The 22,498-nt window shown below is 48.8% G+C and overlaps 2 protein-coding genes across 2 annotated transcripts in view; both read left to right on the top strand.

The window, feature by feature from the left end:
- Positions 1 to 22,498, top strand: part of LOC141145590 (E3 ubiquitin-protein ligase TRIM39-like) — a 278,243-nt gene that overhangs the window by 58,549 nt on the left and 197,196 nt on the right. The gene's annotated exons all lie outside the window — the stretch shown is intronic.
- Positions 1 to 22,498, top strand: part of MTRR (5-methyltetrahydrofolate-homocysteine methyltransferase reductase) — a 122,968-nt gene that overhangs the window by 39,971 nt on the left and 60,499 nt on the right. The window contains exons 2-3 of the mRNA XM_073632409.1: positions 9,189 to 9,345; positions 17,100 to 17,253. Coding sequence (XP_073488510.1) covers positions 9,202 to 9,345; positions 17,100 to 17,253 — 298 coding nt within the window. The 5' untranslated portion in view covers positions 9,189 to 9,201. The remainder of the gene's footprint in view (positions 1 to 9,188; positions 9,346 to 17,099; positions 17,254 to 22,498) is intronic.

Here is a 22,498-nt window from a genome sequence, read left to right as displayed (position 1 = left end):
CCTTTTTACCACTACTTCCCATCTGCATGGTACTTCCAAGTTGAGCCGAGAAAGAGTAACTCTGAATAACTTCTCTCGCCCGACTGATTGAAATCCCGGGGCATTGCTGAACCCAAAGTCACAGGCCATCACTGCCTGTCTCACTGACTTGCGTACCAACATCCCTCAGCCTCTGGCAGTACCTTTCCCTTGGGCTTTCACTCACATGATCAATAGTCCATGTGCCACTCATAAACGATCGATCGCCCAGTTTCCTTCTGCTTTGTTGCTACTTCTCTTGCAATGATTCTTAGTTCCTTTCTCTCCTTTATGGCCAGCTCCCCTCCCCACAGGGGCGGTCAACGACACCAGCGACTACATGCTGTAAGATGTCGTCTCTTCCTCCATGGAGACCGGTTCCCCACCCTTCTTGCAAGGGGGGAGCTCCGTTGGCTCCCCGGAGGGGGAAACCTCTCCCCTCCGGGAACCAGGCTGGCTTCTCCACGCTCCAACAGGAAGCACTGGAGACCTTTTCTTAACCATGTGACCCTGCTTTTATATGAGAGTCCCGGGCATTACCAAGCAAATTAATGATTGGCCGAGACTAGCATACAAACTACCTGCCACTCAAATGAGAAATGAACAAAAACAGGCCTGCTGTAATAGCACAAGCCTGTCTAAATTTACCTGACTTAGTAAACTACCAAAAAGGTCACCTACCTAAAAGTAGGTGCCCGCTACATACACCCCCCACTTGAATCATAACTGTCCCCAGTTGTGGGGAATTAATTCAGAGTACCCCCTTAGTTTTAAGGGGAAAGCGTATCTCATTATATCAAATGGAATGGTTGAAAGGAAAAATAACTTGAAAAACAATAACATCAATATCTCTGTACACAATGGCAACATAACATATTTTATACAATTTACATGGCCCTACTGTAGGTCCCTACAGCTAACATTCCATACAAGCGGAACCAAAGCACTGCTCCCGCAGGAGGAATACTCTGCTTACCACAGGCCTTCATCTGTGAGATAGACAGCCGTCACATCTTCAATATTCCTAAAAGAAGACACAAAATATTTATAACTATTGCTAACTACTACACACACATTACCAAACAGAGGGGGTTAACATCCTCTACCGGGTAATTGAACAAATTTACAATTCTTTATGGCATGTACGTTTCTGTTGGGATAATTGCTCCCTCAAAAGGAGTCCAGCAGTCCTCCTGCAGAGCGCATCCCAAACAGACATGCTCAGCAATTCAATCCGTCTGCCCGTTGGCAAATAAACTTTCTGTTAGGCTCTTAAACAAGAGTCTTTATAGGAGTACTTGTGCAGCAAAGGGACTTAGCAGAGACAGCACACCCTAGTGTCCATAACTTTGTCCTTGTTAGGCACCATGAATGTGAGTTTCCTGCTGAACAAAGTATTTGGGGAAAACTCACCCTAACCCATCTGCCATTCTGCAGTCAATCTGGGTGTAAAATACATTTGTGAATACACTTCAACAATTCCACTCACAAATAGTACCTCGGGTCAGGCAATCTTTTCCGACTGTCCCCTGGTCCTCTCACCGAGATAGAGTAGCTGTGGGTATTTTGTCCAGCCTTCACCACCAATACCCTATCTTTGTGAATCGCTCTTCCAAGTCTCCATTTACGATGAATGTCTTTAAACCGGACCCAAACCTCACTATCAGGTGTCCTCTTTGGCTTAGGAACATGGAGATAATCCCAAACAAGTTCGCCCTCCCATGCTTCCCGAGAACTTTCAATAATTTCCATAATATGTTCCGGAACATAGGGGTAGTCGAAGCACCACTCCTGAGCTACTTTTCTCTGAACCTCGATTTGGAATCTTGAGAGTCTAGGCAAATCTTTAGCCTTTCCTCTACCAGGCAAAACACAAGCGTCAGTAGCTCTGCTGACCCATTGTTGAAACGTAGCTGTCCTAGTAGGAAGGGTAGTACTCGAAACATTAAACGGGGGTACTGGAGTTTTAACTGTACCAGACAACTTTCCTGACACTCCTGTGGAAGCCTCCACTGAAGTTGAACTTTCCAGGAAATATTCCTCCTCAATACTTGAATCAAACTCTTCTTGAGATGACCACTCGAACATATTGTCCATAGATCCATATTTTTCCAGAATCTGTGGTGATCCCCAATCTACAGCCCGGCCTCCGTCTACCCTGTCCGGCTCACCCGAGGGATCCCCCTCCTGTAACTTAGGCTCCTTCCGGACGGGCAAATCAAAGGGCTTACTGCTAACCGGCTCCTCAGGGGTTTCTTCCAAAGACTGGGCAACAACTTCAACAGTCCCTGAGTCCCCAGCCAGGCTACAGGCTTTTCCATTAGATCTTACCTGATCTTCTGGTGGCTCTGATTCAGCCGAATCAGAAGGGAGCTCCTCCACTGCTGCTGCAGGCGATACGCAACCCTCTCCGGCCTTCTGAATCACCTGTTCTTGCGGCAAAGTCCTGTTGCAATATTAGCAGAATAGTATTTGACCTCTTGTTGAACAGGTCCCAATCGTGTCAACTGGATACCACAATGTCCACACTGGGCCCAGCAGGCGGTGACTTCAACTGTAGGCCTCCGGCATCCGGGACACAACATACAGAGCCTCTCCACTCCGTCAATCACTCCCAATGCCAGTCCTCCGGTTAGCTCCAATCGAACACCGGTGTCAGTCAGAACCCGGTCCTGCAAATCAGATAACCGCTGCATGGCAAGTGTATTCCCAACACCTTCCTCCATCTTCCTCTGCCTGTCTCGCTCTGGCGCGTGGCACGCTGAGAACTTTTCCTCTGGGGCGTGGCTCCACCCCCCACTTGTTGGTTCAGCGCGCGAGGAACTGTAGCTGCACATTTTCAAAGTCCTCCCCAGCGACCCCTGGTGGCAGGTACTGTTATACTGCAGGCTATCTTGGCAGCAGTCACTGAAATGCAGATTTCGTTGCTATGGGAGATGGCTAGCGGACGAGGCCCCCACATGAAGCGCTTACCCCCGAAGGAGCGGCTAAATATTTGTTATATCCGTAATTCATGTTTACCACCTAACCCATCGCGGCCCATAAAATCCAAACACAGTCCATAATGCTTTTTCTCTTGCTTTATTAATTAACATGAACTGGGATGGGAGAAGGACTTCTTTTGAGATGCTCTTTTGTTACATTATCATCTTTTCACTGTCTCTTACGGGAAAACTAGAATCATTTGCGGATAGTTAGGGAATCGCTTTGTGTGATTTCTTCAATCAGGGAAGATGGAAGTAGATTTGATAGAGAATAATTGATAAAGAGTTACTCTGAATAACTTCTTCATCTGCATGACTTTTCAAGAACAGTCCGTATCTCTATGTGTGCTTGCAGCTTCACCGCTACCTTTTTACCACTACTTCCCATCTGCATGGTACTTCCAAGTTAAGCCGAGAAAGAGTCACTCTGAATAACTTCTCTCGCCCGACTGACTGGAATCCCGGGGCATTGCTGAACACAAAGTCACAGGCCATCACTGCCTGTCTCACTGACTTGCGTACCAACCTCCCTCAGCCTCTGGCAGTACCCTTCCCTTGGGCTTTCACTCACGTGATCAATAGTCCATGTGCCACTCATAAACTATCGATTGCCCAGTTTCCTTCCGCTTTGTTGCTACTTCTCCCGCAATGATTCTTCGTTCCTTTCTCTCCTGTATGGCCCACTCCCTTCCCCGCAGGGGCGGCCAACGACACCAGCGACTACATGCTGTAAGATGTCGTCTCTTCCTCTATGGAGACCGGTTCTCACAAGGGGGGAGCTCCGTTGGCTCCCCGGAGGGGGAAACCTCTCCCCTCCGGGAACCAGGCTGGCTTCTCCACGCTCCAACAGGAAGCCCGGAAGACCTTTTCTCAACCATGTGACCCCGCTTTTTTATGAGAGTCCCGGGCATTACCAAGCAAATTAATGATTGGGCGAGACTAGCATACAAACTACCTGCCACTCAAATGAGCAATGAACAAAAAACAGGCCTGCTGTACTAGCACAAGCCTGTCTAAATTTACCTGACTTGGTAAACTACCAAAAAGGTCACCTACCTAAAAGTAGGTGCCCGCTACATTTATTATTTCGAAGTGTTAATTTTCATGCTTTGGTTAAATTGTATATAAAGCCCTTTCTTAGTGTAGAGAAAGCTCCCAGAGACACAAAAAGTGAGAGGAAATCTCTCCAAGGTCAGAGAAATTCTTCTCTTAGATCGGTGTCACTGGAACACATGTCCCCATGGGAAGATTTCCCCTCATCTCCTGTTCCAATGACAACCTTAAAAGGTAAGCCTTTCAGTTACATTCTGTGTCAGTGGTCACCGGGGGGGAAATACGGAGGGAAAATCTCTACATCGGGGAAACTGACAGCAATAAAAAACAGACAGAGGTTCTAACCCTTCACCCCTCTTTCCAAAACTAGAAACAGTTTTGAGTTTAGTTTTGGAGATCAGAGACGTGGGGGGGGGGGGGGGGGGCGACGACTTAGGCCGGGTTCACATTGGCGCGCTGCATTTTGGCGGCAGAGCAGGTGTGTGTGCGCGGTTTACATGCATTTTACATGAATTTTTAGCCACAGTTCCATCGATTTCTATTAGGATCGTTTTTCTGAAAAGTACCGCATGCCACTTCTTTGGTGCGCTTTTCAGAAAACATGGCAAAACATGTGATCTAATGGAAGTCATTGGGGCTAAAAACGTGTGTAAAACACATGTAAACCATCACTTTCTAATATGATCGGGGATAATATTTGTTTTTTTTTTGCTGTTTCTAATTTCATTGTATTGATTTAAGATTGTTTTATGGTATAAAGAAAAAACGGATTCAGTTTGATTTTTGAACCTTTTATATTTCTTCTTTTTTGGTGTATTATACATCCCATATCATATAAAAAATACCTCAGTAAAACTTGAAATCTCGGTGATGGTTCATATGTCTGTGTAAATTCACCAATAAAAATTTTGGAAGAGAGATTGTTGTCATGTGAGTTGATGGTTGTACAGGTTTGGGGGGCGGTGGCTAAGAGCAGTAAAAAAAAAAGTACATTTTCTCTCTGGTAACTTGGACAAAGGATATGCTGAATAATGTTGATGTTCTCTTTATTATTATGTCTGATTTTCCTTGTGTGGTTTTTTTTTTTTTTTGTTTTTGTTATTCAACATAGGGGACAGTAGGGGGGAAAGAAGTACAAACAGCAAAATGTTAACGTGCCAAATCATTTTTATGAGCTTTTAATATTTTTAGGCCTCATGCACACAGACGCTTTTACAGCCGCTTTTTTGAGCGTTTTTTTGCAGCTTAAAAAGGCCTGTCTATGTTAGTCTATGGCTTCATGCCCACCTAGGCGTTTTTGAGCTGCAAATGGCATAGGCATTTTTAAGCTGTAAAAAAAAACCCAGGACCAGTGGGTTCTGAGAGACGGTTTTCAGCTGTAAAAACGCTCTAACGCTGATAAACGGTCAAAAACGTCACTCACCATTGTTTTTTAACGTTTTTGATCCATTGAAAAAAAAAAAAAAATTTTGAAAAAAAAAAAAAAAACGCTTAAAAACGCTTTTGCAAAAACGTTGAAAAAAGCTGAAAAAAGTTTTAAAACACTGCAAAGATACTGGCATTTTCATAACGTTATTTTAACATCCTGTGTGCATGAGGCCTTAATGTGTTTTACTAAGGCTACTTTCAGACTGGGGCGTTGTGGACGTCGGCGATAAAGCAGCACTATATTTAGTGCCGCTTTACCGTTCTTTTAGCGGCGCTATTCGGCCGCTAGCGGGGCAGTTTTAACCCCCACTAGTGGACGAAAAAGGGTTAAAACTGCCCGCAGGGTTTGTGGCGCTGCCCCATTGTTTTCAAAGGGAAGGGGCGCTTTAGGAGCGGTGAATACACCGCTCCTATAGCGCCGCAAAGATACGGCTTGCAGGACTTTTTTTTTAACCATCCTGCAAGCGCACCGCTCCAGTGTGAAAGCACTCGGGGCTTTCACACTGGAGAGACTGGAGAGACTCTTTACAGGCGCTATTTTTAGCGCTGTAGCGCCTGTAAAGCGCCTCAGTGTGAAAGTGCTCTTACAATAAAATATACCAAAAGGTTAAGGGGGAAAATGCAAACAAAAGTGTGTACTGCCTCTTTAAATTTTAACCTTTTCAATACCGGGCACTTTCACCCTCTTCCTGCCCAGGCCAATTTTCAGCTTTCAGTGCTGTTGCACTTTGAATGACAATTGCGCGGGCATACAACACTGTAGCCAAATTAAATTTTTTTTATAATTTTCCCCTCACAAATAGAGCTTTCTTTTGGTGGTATTTAATCACCACCTGGGGTTTTTATTTTTTGCTAAACAAATTATAAAAGACTTTCATTTAAAAAAAAAAAAGTTTTTCTGTTTATAATAATAGGCGGCACTGATAGGTGGCACTGATGGTCACTGATAGGCGTCACCAACAGGCATTACTGCTGGACACTGATTGCCATTTTTGATGGGCACTGATTGACATCTGTGATGGGCACCTCTGATGGGGGCTTTTTTTATTCAAAAAAGTAATTTTCTAGCCTAAAAAAAAAAAGATTTGAATTGTAAACAACAAATTTGAAAAATAGGCTTGGGGCTGAAGTGGTTATGGGGGTAAATCCTTCCGGGGCTGAAGTGGTTAACCTCCCTGGCGGTATGATTAATTCATATTTTAGGTGCTGAAAGCGGTACCATTATTTTGCACAGAAATTTGGCGTTTTATATTGTAGGCCTGTAATTCTTAGGAATAATTCACTTAAATCTGTCCAAACCAGAGTCTAGTAGACATTCCGGGTATGATAAAGTTTGAAAAACGAAATAAAAAATTATAATATAATAAATAATTATAACAGATAATAATATACTGTATTTATTGGCGTATAACACTCACTTTTTCACCATGAAAATCGGATGCAAATATCGCGTGCGTGTTATACGCCAATACTTCAATTTTAGCTGCCACGGGGGGGGGGGGGGGGGGGGTGTTACGAGCGCCGTCAGGTTACATACAGTGAGAATCTTCTGTTTACTTGGCGGCCTCTGTAATAAGAAGTCCCGTCTCCTGGGCTGCCATTGGACTACTGTTTTGTCTATCATAGGAGATTCTCACTGTATGTAATCTGTCGGCGCTCGTCCCGCCCCCTCCCTGTATCCTCTAGGCTGCAGATGGGCATCGATCAGTCTGCACTGATGGCATTGGCGAGACTGCTGCATTGAAGGTAATGGTGAGGCTGATGCATTGATGGCAATGGTGAAGCTGCTGCATTGATGGCAATGATGAGGCTGCTACATTGATGGCAATGGTGAGGCTGCAGATGGGCATTGATCAGGCTGCATTGATGTCAATGGTGAGGCTGCAGATGGGCACTGACCCTTATTTTGCTTCAAAGTTCCTTATTTAAAAATTAAGTTTTTTTCCTGAAACTTCCCTCTTAAAATGAATGCGCGTGTTATACGCCTGTGCGTGTTATACGCCGATAAATACAGTAATAATAATAAAAATCATTCAATAGTGTAATCAAATTAAAAACACTGAAATTTGCTCAGTTGCAGAATTGTCGCTTTCGTTACTTTTAGTGTTTGATGACGGATTTTCCCACAAATCACTGTCGCTCAATTCTGCAAATGATTCTAATTTATTATCGCTGTTTTCTAGCTGCTCTAAAGCCACTTTTGATGTAAAGGGACGGTTTTGGTTGCTATGGACAATCTCCAGTTTCCAGGCAGAAAGAACAGTATTTATAATATAAAACTGCATGCAGGACACTGCACAGACCACTAGGGACAAAGGGGATGTGTAATTATTTGATACCGTACTGTAATCTGTAAGATGACAGTACTGTATCTATACTGTGTGTTTCACTTTTTGAATTTGCCACCGAACTCCGTCCCTGTGCGTCGCAACGCTCGCAGGGAACGGAGCTCGGCACTGTGAATCGAGCGAGACACGGCGGCTCGCCGATCACAGCGGAGAGACATCGCAGGATCCAGGGGACAAGGTAAGTAAACTCTTCCTGGATCCTGCGATGCGATCCCGAGTCTGGCTCGGGGATACCGCTTTTGGTATTGAAAATCCACCCCGAGCCAGACTCGGGAATACCGCTAGGGGGGTTAAGGGGGTAAATCCTTCCGGGGCTGAAGTGGTTAAGAGGGTAAATCCTTCCGGGGCTGAGGTGGTTAAGCTCATCCCACATATTACCCTCTTGCTGCCCACCTAATGCATATGTTCAATGAGGCAAGCTTTAACCTCCCCGCACGCTGCACTAATGCGTCTATGAACGACCAAGGCTTCCGTGTTGAGAGCGCGCTCACTCGCAAGCTCCCCCGCAGAGTGACTGAGCTGTCAGACATCTCTCAGTCTCCTTTTATGACGGGTCATGTGACTGCTGTGAGCCAATCCAGTGATTGAGAAGTCCACCCTGCTCCCAGATGTCAAAAAGCACTTGGGCAATTTGCGCATTGGGAATGCTTACAAAACCGCATTCTTTCCCAATGCCCTTTAGCGGGCGTGCAGCAGTGGCGTTAATTGCTACTGGCACCCCATGCACCTGCAAACTCCCCGGCCAAACTGCATGGTGTGGCGCATTTTTGCAAAAAAGCATGATTTTTCCTGCATTCCTTGCGTCTAGGGTGGCCCATAGAAATTACTGGGCTGCCTTACACGCAATGTGCGGATATGTTTGCAACACACTCGGGGAAAGGCGCACGTGCTTGGTTGCGCCTGTAGGCGTGAACCAACCCTTAATAAGACGCAAGGCCTGCACAGGAAGGGGTTGAAATCTAAGTGTACAACCCCCTTTAGATCTTCTGCCAACAATGTAGTGTAAAAGCTCATCTGATTGGTTACAGATTGATAGGATAGTTTAGGAAAGTTCTTGTTAGGGGCGCCCCTGGATAACCAACGAATGGACTCCTAAGATAAGAGCTCTCTTTAGAGGGCGGGGCCAGGGACAGTAAGTCTGGGGAGGAAAAAGCTAGAAGATGCTGGATGTCCTCCAGCCAGCAAATGAGGTGGGATCTATCTGACTTGCTGCAGCTTCTAATGCACATTGTGAGAAGCTCACAGTGTGTGGTGAAGCCATTCTAGTTCAGGAGAGGAGCCGGTACAATTGGGCAAGACTGAAAAGAAGGTCAGAGGTCAGGTTTTAAAGCTTTTCCATTTCCTTTGTGCTGGACAGGTGGAGCTTCGCCATGTGCGGCGTGCGTAAAAAGAGATTCCTGCTGCTCTACGGGACGCAGAAGGGACAGGCGCAGGCTATCGCCGAGGAAATTGGCCAGCAGGCAGACCGCCACGGCTTCATTGCCGAAATTTTCTCCCTGCAAGATCTGGATAAGGTAGGTGAGCCGCCATCTACCCTGGCTGTGGTCCATTTTCTGTCCAACCAAATCCACATTGCTGGTTTAGGATGGCGGCGCTGCAAACCCGCAGCATGCTACAGTATGTGCAACCTGGTCTCATGTATCCAGCCCTCAAATCACCTGCATAGTCTGTGGCGCTGTACAATAAGCAGGTGGACATACAGTGTTGAAGTGTGGCATAAAGAACAAATGGAGAGATCGTTATCAGCATGTGGTATGTTGGGTTGTACGAAGTCTCAGATGTCCATGTGGTATTTTGGACTCCAAAAATAGACACCAAAAATGGCGGTGGGGGAGGGGAGGTCATGTCAGTCCCAACACTGCAGAGTTTGTTTTTTACTTGCCCGTCTTCCTATGTTGAATTTACTCATATAAGACCTAAAATTAGACATGTGTTGTTGCATTCCAAATCGAAATTTGGACATACTTTTCGTTATTCAGATGTATCCGAATTTCCGCATTACAATAGTAACGAATTTAAACAAATCTGAAATAACGAAACAAAATTTGGGGCAAAATTAGAATAATTTTCAAATCGAATTCAAATTTTCAAAGAGAATAAATAGAATAGAAAATAAAGGAATAGAATATAATAGAAAAAATATAATAGAAAATAAAAAATAGAATATATCAGAGTAAAACAGAACCTAATACAAAATAAAAGAATAGAAAATAAAGGGATAGAATGGAAAATTAAAAGCGAAAAGAATGGAGTAAGACAGAACAAAATAGAATCGAAAATAAAAGAACAGAAGAAAATAGAATATAACCTTCTCCTGAAACTCAAATTCAATAAATTTGAATAGAATAAAATAGCAAAACAATAGAATAGAAAGAATATAACCATCTTCCGAAATTAGAATTTCAAATAGAATAGAACAGAATAGAAAATAGAATAGAAAGCAATAAAATAGAATATAACCATCTTTCAAAATTCAAACTTTGAATAGAATAAATTTTGATTTTGAATGGAATTCAAATCGATTTAAATCTTCTGAATTTGGTCGAATAGAGCTTAAAGAAAAGAGGTGTTCTTCCCTCGTTTTTTTTTTTTTTGCCTGCAGATGAAGTGTTGGGTTTGTAGCATTGGTTGCAATTTTTGAAGTGTACCTGTCTTGTCATAAGAGGAAGTCAGGAAAAGCCTATTCCAGGGGTGTCCAAACTTTTTTCAGAGAGGACCAGATTTGATGAAGTGAACATGCTTGTGGGCTGACCATTTTACCTGACATTCTTTAAACCATTAAAATTCAGTCTAATGCCCCGTACACACGGTCGGATTTTCCGACGGAAAATGTGTGATAGGACCTAGTTGTCGGAAATTCCGACCGTGTGTGGGCTCCATCACACATTTTTCATCGGATTTTCCGACACACAAAGTTTGAGAGCAGGATATAAAATTTTCCGACAACAAAATCCGTTGTCGGAAATTCCGATCGTGTGTACACAAATCCGACAGACAAAGTGCCACGCATGCTCAGAATAAATAGAGATGAAAGTTATTGGCCACTGCCCCGTTTATAGTCCCGACGTACGTGTTTTACGTCACCGTGTTTAGAACGATCGGATTTTCCGACAACTTTGTGTGACCGTGTGTATGCAAGACAAGTTTGAGCCAACATCCGTCGGAAAAAATCCTAGGATTTTGTTGTCGGAATGTCCGAACAAAGTCCAACCGTGTGTACGGGGCATTAGTGTGTTCGTCCGAGCACGAATACACTGCACAACAAGAATTCTCCTGCCTTTTGTTCTGTGTGTGGTGAAGAGATGAGCTTGGGCGTGTTATTTGGATATACCGTATTTATCAGCTTATAACACGCACCTTCACTTTAAAAAGGAAGTTTCAGTAAAAAATCTTAAATTTTAAATAAACAACTGTGAAGCACAATAAGGGTTAGTGCCCATCAATGCAGCCTCACAAGTGCCATGAATGCAGCCCCCACTCCATTGCCATGAATGCAGCCCCCACTCCATTGCCATGAATGCAGCCCCCACTCCATTGCCATGAATGCAGCCCCCACTCCATTGCCATGAATGCAGCACCCACTCCATTGCCATGAATGCAGCACCCACTCCATTGCCATGAATGCAGCACCCACTCCATTGCCATGAATGCAGCAACCACTCCATTGCCATGAATGCAGCAACCACTCCATTGCCATGAATGCAGCCCCCACTCCATTGCCATGAATGCAGCAACCACTCCATTGCCATGAATGCAGCACCCACTCCATTGCCATGAATGCAGCACCCACTCCATTGCCATGAATGCAGCACCCACTCCATTGCCATGAATGCAGCACCCACTCCATTGCCATGAATGCAGCACCCACTCCATTGCCATGAATGCAGCACCCACTCCATTGCCATGAATGCAGCACCCACTCCATTGCCATGAATGCAGCACCCACTCCATTGCCATGAATGCAGCACCCACTCCATTGCCATGAATGCAGCACCCACTCCATTGCCATGAATGCAGCACCCACTCCATTGCCATGAATGCAGCACCCACTCCATTGCCATGAATGCAGCACCCACTCCATTGCCATGAATGCAGCACCCACTCCATTGCCATGAATGCAGCACCCACTCCATTGCCATGAATGCAGCACCCACTCCATTGCCATGAATGCAGCACCCACTCCATTGCCATGAATGCAGCACCCACTCCATTGCCATGAATGCAGCACCCACTCCATTGCCTTGAATGCAGCACCCACTCCATTGCCTTGAATGCAGCACCCACTCCATTGCCATGAGCGCAGCCCCCACCGTATTGCCATGAGCGCAGCCCCCACCGTATTGCCATGAGCGCAGCCCCCACCGTATTGCCATGAGCGCAGCCCCCACCGTATTGCCATGAGCGCAGCCCCCACTCCATTGCCATGAACGCAGCCCCCACTCCATTGCCATGAACGCAGCCCCCACTCCATTGCCATGAACGCAGCCCCCACTCCATTGCCATGAACGCAGCCCCCACTCCATTGCCATGAACGCAGCCCCCACTCCATTGCCATGAACGCAGCCCCCACTCCATTGCCATGAACGCAGCCCCCACTCCATTGCCATGAACGCAACCCCCACTCCATTGCCATGACTACAGCCCCCACTCCATTGCCATGAATACAGCACCCACCGTATTGCCATGAATGCAGCCCCCACTCCATTGCCATGAATGCAGCACCCACTCCATTGCCATGAATGCAGCACCCACTTCATTGCCATGAATGCAGCACCCATTTCATTGCCATGAATGCAGCCCCCACTCCATTGCCATGAATGCAGCCCCCACTCCGTTGCCATGAATGCAGCCCCCACTCCGTTGCCATGAATGCAGCCCCCACTCCATTGCCATGAATGCAGCCCCCACTCCATTGCCATGAATACAGCACCCACCGTATTGCCATGAATGCAGCCCCCACTCCATTGCCATGAATGCAGCCCCCACTCCATTGCCATGAATGCAGCCCCCACTCCATTGCCATGAATGCAGCCCCCACTCCATTGCCATGAATGCAGCCCCCACTCCATTGCCATGAATGCAGCCCCCACTCCATTGCCATGAATGCAGCACCCACCGTATTGCCATGAATGCAGCCCCCACCGTATTGCCATGAATGCAGCCCCCACCGTATTGCCATGAATGCAGCCCCCACCGTATTGCCATGAATGCAGCCCCCACCGTATTGCCATGAATGCAGCCCCCACCGTATTGCCATGAATGCAGCCCCCACCGTATTGCCATGAATGCAGCCCCCACCGTATTGCCATGAATGCAGCCCCTACCGTATTGCCATGAATGCAGCCCCTACCGTATTGCCATGAATGCAGCCCCTACCGTATTGCCATGAATGCAGCCCCTACCGTATTGCCATGAATGCAGCCCCCACTCCATTGCCATGAATGCAGCCCCCACGGTATTGCCATGAATGCAGCCCCCACGGTATTGCCATGAATGCAGCCCCCACGGTATTGCCATGAATGCAGCATCCACCGTATTGCCATGAATGCAGCCCCCACCGTATTGCCATGAATGCAGCCCCCACCGTATTGCCATGAATGCAGCCCCCACCGTATTGCCATGAATGCAGCCCCCACCGTATTGCCATGAATGCAGCCCCCACCGTATTGCCATGAATGCAGCCCCCACCGTATTGCCATGAATGCAGCCCCTACCGTATTGCCATGAATGCAGCCCCTACCGTATTGCCATGAATGCAGCCCCCACTCCATTGCCATGAATGCAGCCCCCACCGTTTTGCCATGAATGCAGCACCCACTCCATTGCCTTGAATGCAGCACCCACTCCATTGCCTTGAATGCAGCACCCACTCCATTGCCATGAATGCAGCCCCCACCGTATTGCCATGAGTGCAGCCCCCACCGTATTGTCATGAGTGCAGCCCCCACCGTATTGCCATGAGTGCAGCCCCCACCGTATTGCCATGAGTGCAGCCCCCACCGTATTGCCATGAGTGCAGCCCCCACCGTATTGCCATGAGTGCAGCCCCCACCGTATTGCCATGAGTGCAGCCCCCACCGTATTGCCATGAGTGCAGCCCCCACCGTATTGCCATGAGTGCAGCCCCCACCGTATTGCCATGAGTGCAGCCCCCACCGTATTGCCATGAGTGCAGCCCCCACCGTATTGCCATGAGTGCAGCCCCCACTCCATTGCCATGAATGCAGCCCCCACTCCATTGCCATGAATGCAGCCCCCACTCCATTGCCATGAATGCAGCCCCCACTCCATTGCCATGAATGCAGCCCCCACTCCATTGCCATGAATGCAGCCCCCACTCCATTGCCATGAATGCAGCCCCCACTCCATTGCCATGAATGCAGCAACCACTCCATTGCCATGAATGCAGCCCCCACTCCATTGCCATGAATGCAGCCCCCACCGTTTTGCCATGAATGCAGCACCCACTCCATTGCCTTGAATGCAGCACCCACTCCATTGCCATGAGTGCAGCCCCCACCGTATTGCCATGAGTGCAGCCCCCACCGTATTGCCATGAGTGCAGCCCCCACCGTATTGCCATGAGTGCAGCCCCCACCGTATTGCCATGAGTGCAGCCCCCACCGTATAAAAGTGCTAATTTTAAAGGCTTATATTCACGCAACCTGGCAGGCCGCAGGAAAAGGGGAGGGGGACGAGAGAGCGCCCCCCCCCCCCTGAACCGTACCAGGCCACATGCCCTCAAAATTGGGAGGGTGCTTTGGGGTAGCCCCCCAAAACACCTTGTCCCCATGTTGATGGGGACAAGGGCCTCATCCCCACAACCCTTGGCCGGTGGTTGTGGGGGTCTGCGGGCGGGGGGCTTATCGGAATCTGGAAGCCCCCTTTAACAAGGGGACCCCCAGATCCCGGCCCTCCCCCCTGTGTGAAATGGTAAGGGGGTACCTACCATTTCACTAAAAAAGTGTCAGAAATGTTAAAAATGACGAGACAGTTTTTGACAATTTCTTTATTTAAATGCTTCTTCTTTCTTCTATCTTCTATCTTCCTTTGGTTTCTTCCTCCATCTTCTTCTGGTTCTTCCTCCAGTGTTCTCGTCCGGCATCTTCCTCCGCGGCGTCAGCGTCTTCCCTTCTTCTCCGGGCCCCTCCGCATCCATGATGGCATGGAGGGAGGCTCCCGCTGTGTGACGCTTCTCTCTTCATCTTCCTCTCTTCATCTTCTTCTCTTCATCTTCTTGTCTTCATCTTCTTGTCTTCATCTTCTTGTCTTCATCTTCTTGTCTTCTTCTTGTCGTCTTCTTCTTGTCGTCTTCTTCTTGTCTTCATCTTCTTGTCTTCATCTTCTTTTTGGGCCGCTCCGCATCCATGATGGCATTGAGGGAGGCTCCCGCTGTGTGACGCTTCTCCTCTTCTGACGGTTCTTAAATAGGGGGGTGGAGCCACCCGGTGACCCCGCCCCCTCTGACGCACGGGGACTTGATGGGGACTTCCTTGTGGCATTCCCTGTGACATCACGGGGAATGCCACAGGGAAGTCCCGTCAAGTCCCCGTGCGTCAGAGGGGTCGGGGTCACCGGGAGGCCCCGCCCCCCGTTATTTAAGAACCGTCAGAAGAGGAGAAGCGTCACACAGCTGGAGCCTCCCTCCATGCCATCATGGATGCGGAGCGGCCCGAGAAGAAGATGAAGAGAGAAGCGTCACACAGCGGGAGCCTCCCTCCATGCCATCATGGATGCGGAGCTGCCCAAGGAGAAGAAGGGAAGAAGACGCCGACGCCGCGGAGGAAGATGCCGGACGAGAACACCGGAGGAAGAACCAGAAGAAGATGGAGGAAGATAGAAGAAAGGAGAAGCATTTAAATAAAGGAATTGTCAAAAACTGTCTCTTGTAATTTTTAACATTTTTGACAGTTTTTTTGTGAAATGGTAGGGGCACAAAAGTACCCCCTTACCATTTCACACAGGAGGGAGGGCCCGGATCTGGGGGTTCCCTTGTTAAAGGGGTCTTCCAGATTCCGATAAGTCCCTCGCCCGCAGACCCCCCACAACCACCGGCCAAGAGTTGTGGGATTGAGGCCCTTGTCCTCATCAACATGGGGACAAGGTGATTTGGGGGGCTACCCCAAAGCACCCTCGCAATGTTGAGGACATGTGGCCTGGTACGGTTCAGGAGGGGCGGGCGCTCTCTCGTCCCCCCCTCTTTTCCTGCGGCCTGCCAGGTTGCGTGCTCGGAGTCTGGTATGGATTTTTAGGGGGACCCCACGACATTTTTTTTTTTACATTTTGTCGTGGGGTTCCCCTTAAAATTCATACCAGACCTGAAGGGTCTGGTATAGATTTTGAGGGGGACCCCACGCCATTTTTTAAAAAAAATTTTGGCCGGGGTTTCCCTTAATATCCATACCAGACCTGAAGGGCCTGGTATGGAATTTAGGGGGGCCCCCCACATCATTTTTTTTTTTTTTTAATTTTGGTTCAGGGTTCCCCTGTGGGGAATTCCAATGCCGTTTTTATCAATGAACTTTTATGTGTATTGTTGGACCGGCAATTCATTTCCTTTAGAAATGTCATTTTGCTGTCAGACTGTTCTAAACACGAGAAACATGCACCCCTTTACAGGCATACTATAGACACCCTCCAGGTACGAAATTTAAAGGGATATTACACTTTTATTGTTTCACTTTAAGCATTATTAAAATCACTGCTCCTGAATAAACGGCCGTTTTTAAAACTTTTTTTGTATTGATCCATGTCCCCTGGGGCAGGACCAAGGTCCCCAAACACTTTTTATGACAATAACTTGCATATTAGCCTTTAAAATTAGCACTTTTGATTATTCATGTTCGTGTCCCATAGACTTTAACGGTGTTCGCGTGTTCGAACAAATTTTTTGCCTGTTCGCAAGTTCTGGTGCGAACCGAACAAGGGGGTGTTCGGCTCATCCCTAGCTACAACTAATCAAATGGTACAGGTAGCTAGTTACCATGTGATGCTGTGGGCCAATCACATATCACAACTGTAAGCAACTTGTTCATGAATGAAATCCATTCATGACGGTTTGTTTACATTGGTATCATGTGATCGCTAAGACCAATGATGGCGATCACATGATCCCCGATTACCTGTAATTCTGATCCGCTGTGTCCACAGGAGCGGCACACTACACTCCCCGATCCCGGAACAGGCTGGGTGACTTACCGTTTACGTGATCCAGCCTCGCTGTGCTGCAGTACATTTACTCAGACACCGCTTATGTTTTGTGTTTCAGTTCTGCTTGGAGGAGGAGAAGGACCCTGTGGTCATCGTGATCTCCACCACCGGAAGCGGAGAACCCCCGGAGCCTGCAGCAAAATTTGTAAGAGGAATCCAATACAAAGAGCTGCCAGCTGACCACTTGGCACATCTACGATACGGAATATTGGGTACGTGTCACACACACAACATCTGACCGTATAAAAACCCATCTTTCCTGTTTAAAGCTGAATGGGGGAGTCTCTAATGGAGGGGTGCTAATATAAAGGGACTCTGATCTATTGGGGGATTCTATGCTGCCTGTCCTTAAATTCCAGGACACATCAGGCAGGAAACGCCTATTGCTGGGACAATGTGGTCAGTCATACATTCCTGTCACAAAATGCCCCCCACTCCTCATACATTCCCCTCACACGGTGTCCCCACTCCTCATACATTCCCCTCACAGGGTGTCCCCACTCCTCACACATTCCCCTCACACGGTGTCCCCCCTCCTCATACATTCCTCTCACACTGTGTCCCCACTCCTCACACATTCCCCTCACACGGTGTCCCCCCTCCTCATACATTCCCCTCACACGGTGTCCCCACTCCTCATACATTCCTCTCACACTGTGTCCCCACTCCTCACACATTCCCCTCACACGGTGTCCCCCCTCCTCATACATTCCCCTCACACGGTGTCCCCACTCCTCATACATTTCTCTCACACGGTGTCCCCACTCCTCATACATTTCTCTCACACGGTGTCCCCACTCCTCATACATTCCTCTCACACGGTGTCCCCACTCCTCATAAATTCCTCTCACATGGTGTCCCGACTCCTCATACATTCCTCTCACATGGTGTCCCCACTCCTCATACATTCCTCTCACACGGTGTCCCCACTCCTCATAAATTCCTCTCACACGGTGTCCCCACTCCTCATAAATTCCTCTCACATGGTGTCCTGACTCCTCATACATTCCTCTCACACGGTGTCCCCACTCCTCATACATTCCTCTCACAATGTCCCCCCTCCTCTGTTCCTGTTGGTGGGGTCCCTGGGGTGCCCCCTCTCACATAGGGAGTAGAGTTCCGACAGCTCCCAGGCTCCACCTTGGGATGCCCTCCCTTCAGGGCTAGGCCAGGTCACTCTGAGCCATCCGGCAGAGCCAGGGCTTACTCTTGGCTCTTCTGTGCGCTGTCCTAACCATCTTCCCAGCCAGCCAATTGGAAAAGCCACTGTCCCCAGTTCGCCTCCCGATTGCGGGGAGGGTCAAAAGGGGGTGGGAAGCTCCGACCAATGGAAAGGGGTGAACACTCTCCACTCATACATTCCTCTCACATGGTATCCCCACTCCTCATACATTCCTCTCACACGGTTTCCCCATTCATATATTCCTCTCACACAGTATCCCCACTCCTCATACATTCCCCTCACACTGTGTCCCCACTCCTCATACATTCCTCTCACATGGGGTCCCCACTCCTCATACATTTTTCACACAGTGTCCCCACTCCTCATACATTCCCCTCACACGGTGTTCCCACTCCTCATACATTCTTCTCACACGGTGAACCCCCCTCATACATACCTCTCACAGTGTCGCCACTCCTCATACATTCCTCACACAGTGTCCCCAATCATACATTCCCCTCACATGGTGTCCCCACTCCTCATACATTTCTCTCACACGGTAAACCCCCCTCATACATACCTCTCTCACAGTGTCCCCACCCCTCATACATTCCCCTCACACGGTGTCCCCACTCCTCATACATTCTTCTCACACGGTGGCCCCACTCCTCATACATACATTCCTCTCACACAGTGTCCCCACTCCTCATACATACCCCTCACACGGTGTCCCCACTCCTCATACATTCCACTCACATGGTGTCTCCACTCTTCATACATTCCTCTCACATGGTGTCAGGACTCCTCATACATTGCTCTCACACGGTGTCCCCACTCCTCATACATTGCTCTCACACGGTGTCCCCACTCCTCATACATTGCTTTCACACGGTGTCCCCACTCCTCATACATTACCCTCACACGGTGTCCCCACTCCTCATACATTCCCCTCACATGGTGTCCCCACTCCTCATATATTCCTCTCACATGGTGTCCCCACTCCTCATACATTCCTCTCACATGGTGTCCCCACTCCTCATACATTCCTCTCACACGGTGAACCCCCCTCATACATACCTCTCACAGTGTCGCCACTCCTCATACATTCCTCTCATAGTGTCCCCCCTCCTCTGTTCCTGTTGGTGGGGTCCCTGGGGTACCTCCTCTCGCCTAGGGAGTAGAGTTCCGACAGCTCCCGGGCTCCACCTTGGGATGCCCTCCCTTCAGGGCTAGGCCAGGTCACTCTGAAGCATCAGGCAGAGCCAGGGCTTACTCTTGGCTCTTCCGTGCGCTGTCCTCACCATCTTCCCAGCCAGCCAATTGGAAAAGCCACCGTCCGCATTTTGAGAAGCTCCGACTAATGGATATGGGTGAACTCCTCATACATTCCTCTCACACGGTGTCCCCATTCATACATTCCCCTCACATGGTGTCTCCACTCTTCATACATTCCTCTCACATGGTGTCAGGACTCCTCATACATTGCTCTCACACGGTGTCTCCACTCCTCATACATTGCTCTCACACGGTGTCTCCACTCCTCATACATTGCTCTCACACGGTGTCCCCACTCCTCATACATTGCTCTCACACGGTGTCCCCACTCCTCATACATTGCTCTCACACAGTGTCCTCACTCCTCATACATTCCCCTCACACGGTGTCCCCACTCCTCATACATTCCTCACATGGTGTCCCCACTCTTCATACATTCCTTTCACATGGTGTCCCCATTCATACATTCCCCTCACACGATGTCCCTAATTATACATTACCCTCACACGGTTCCCCCACTCCTCATACATTCCCCTCACATTGTGTCCCCACTCCTCATATATTCCTCTCACACGGTGTCCCCACTCCTCATACATTGCTCTCACAAGGTGTCCCCACTCCTCATACATTGCTCTCACACGGTGTCCCCACTCCTCATACATTCCCCTCACATTGTGTCCCCACTCCTCATATATTCCTCTCACACGGTGTCCCCACTCCTCATACATTGCTCTCACAAGGTGTCCCCACTCCTCATACATTGCTCTCACACGGTGTCCCCACTCCTCATGCATTCCTCTCACACGGTGTCCCCACTCCTCATACATTCCTCACATGGTGTCCCCACTCCTCATACATTCCTTTCACACGGTGTCCCCATTCATACATTCCTCTCACACGGTGTCCCCAATCCTCATACATTCCCCTCACATGGTGTCCCCACTCCTCATACATTCCTCTCACATGGTGTCCCCATTCATACATTCCTCTCATACGGTGTCCCCACTTCTCATAAATTCCCCTCACATGGTGTCCCCACTCCTCATACATTACTCTTTCACGGTGTCCCCACTACTCATACACTCCTCTCACACGGTGTCCCCATTCATACATTCCTCTCTGTGTCCCCACTCCTCATACATTCCCCTCACAGGGTGTCCCCACTCATACATTCCCCTCACACGGTGTCCCCATTCATACATTCTTCTCACAGAGTGTCCCCAATCCTCATACATTCCTCTCTCACGGTGTCCCCACTCATATATTCCTCTCACAAAATGCCCCCCACTCCTCATACATTCCTCTCACACGGTGTCCCCACTCCTCATACATTCCTCTCACACGGTGTCCCCACTCCTCATACATTCCTCTCACACGGTGTCCCCACTCCTCATACATTCCTCTCACACGGTGTCCCCACTCCTCATACATTCCCCTCACACGGTGTCCCCACTCCTCATACATTCCTCTCACCTGGTGTCCCCACTCCTCATACATTCCTCTCACCTGGTGTCCCCACTCCTCATACATTCCCCTCACACGGTGTCCCCACTCCTCATACATTCCTCTCACACGGTGTCCCCACTCCTCATACATTCCTCTCACACGGTGTCCCCACTCCTCATACATTCCTCTCACCTGGTGTCCCCACTCCTCATACATTCCCCTCTCACGGTGTCCCCACTCCTCATACATTCCTCTCACACAGTGTCCCCACTCATATATTCCTCTCACAAAATGCCCCCCATTCCTCATACATTCCTCTCACACGGTGTCCCCACCCCTCATACATTGCTCTCACACGGTGTCCCCACTCCTCATACATTCCTCTCACCTGGTGTCCCCACTCCTCATACATTCCCCTCTCACGGTGTCCCCACTCCTCATACATTCCTCTCACACAGTGTCCCCACTCATATATTCCTCTCACAAAATGCCCCCCCCCCACTCCTCATACATTCCTTTCACACGGTGTCCCCATTCATACATTCCTCTCACATGGTGTCCTCACTCCTCATACATTCCCCTCACAGTGTCCTCCCTCCTCTATTCCTGTTGGTGGGGTCCCTGGGGTGCCCCCTCTCACCTAGGGAGTAGAGTTCCGACAGCTCCCGGGCTCCACCTTGGGATGCCCTCCCTTCAGGGCTAGGCCAGGTCACTCTGAGCCATCAGGCAGAGCCAGGGCTTACTCTTGGCTCTTCCGTGCGCTGTCCTCACCATCTTCCCAGCCAGCCAATTGGAAAAGCCACCGTCCCCATTTCGGGAAGCTCCGACTAATGGATATGGGTGAAAACTCTCCACTCATACATTCCTCTCACACTGTATCCCCACTCCTCATACATTCCTCTCACACGGTGTCCCCACCCCTCATACATTGCTCTCACATGGTGTCCCCACCCCTCATACATTGCTCTCACACGGTGTCCCCACTCCTCATACATTGCTCTCACACGGTGTCCCCACTCCTCATACATTGCTCTCACACGGTGTCCCCACTCCTCATACATTGCTCTCACACGGTGTCCCCACTCCTCATACATTGCTCTCACACGGTGTCCCCACTCCTCATACATTGCTCTCACACGGTGTCCCCACTCCTCATACATTGCTCTCACACGGTGTCCCCACTCCTCATACATTGCTCTCACACGGTGTCCCCACTCCTCATACATTGCTCTCACACGGTGTCCCCACTCCTCATACATTGCTCTCACACGGTGTCCCCACACCTCATACATTGCTCTCACACGATGTCCCCACTCCTCATACTTTCCCCTCACACAGTGTCCCCACTCATATATTCCTCTCACACGGTGTCCCCACTCATATATTCCTCTCACAAAATTCCCCCCACTCCTCATACATTGCTCTCACATGGTGTCCCCACTCCTCATACATTGCTCTCACAAGATGTCCCCACTCATCATACATTGTTCTCACACGGTGTCCCCACTCCTCATACATTGCTCTCTCACGGTGTCCTCACACCTCATACATTGCTTTCACACGGTGTCCCCACT

This window comes from Aquarana catesbeiana, linkage group LG05, assembly GCF_042186555.1.
Source record: "Aquarana catesbeiana isolate 2022-GZ linkage group LG05, ASM4218655v1, whole genome shotgun sequence".
NCBI classification, from domain to species: domain Eukaryota; kingdom Metazoa; phylum Chordata; class Amphibia; order Anura; family Ranidae; genus Aquarana; species Aquarana catesbeiana.
Note: the sequence above shows the minus strand (reverse complement) of the source record. Positions and strands in the feature narration are given on the sequence as shown.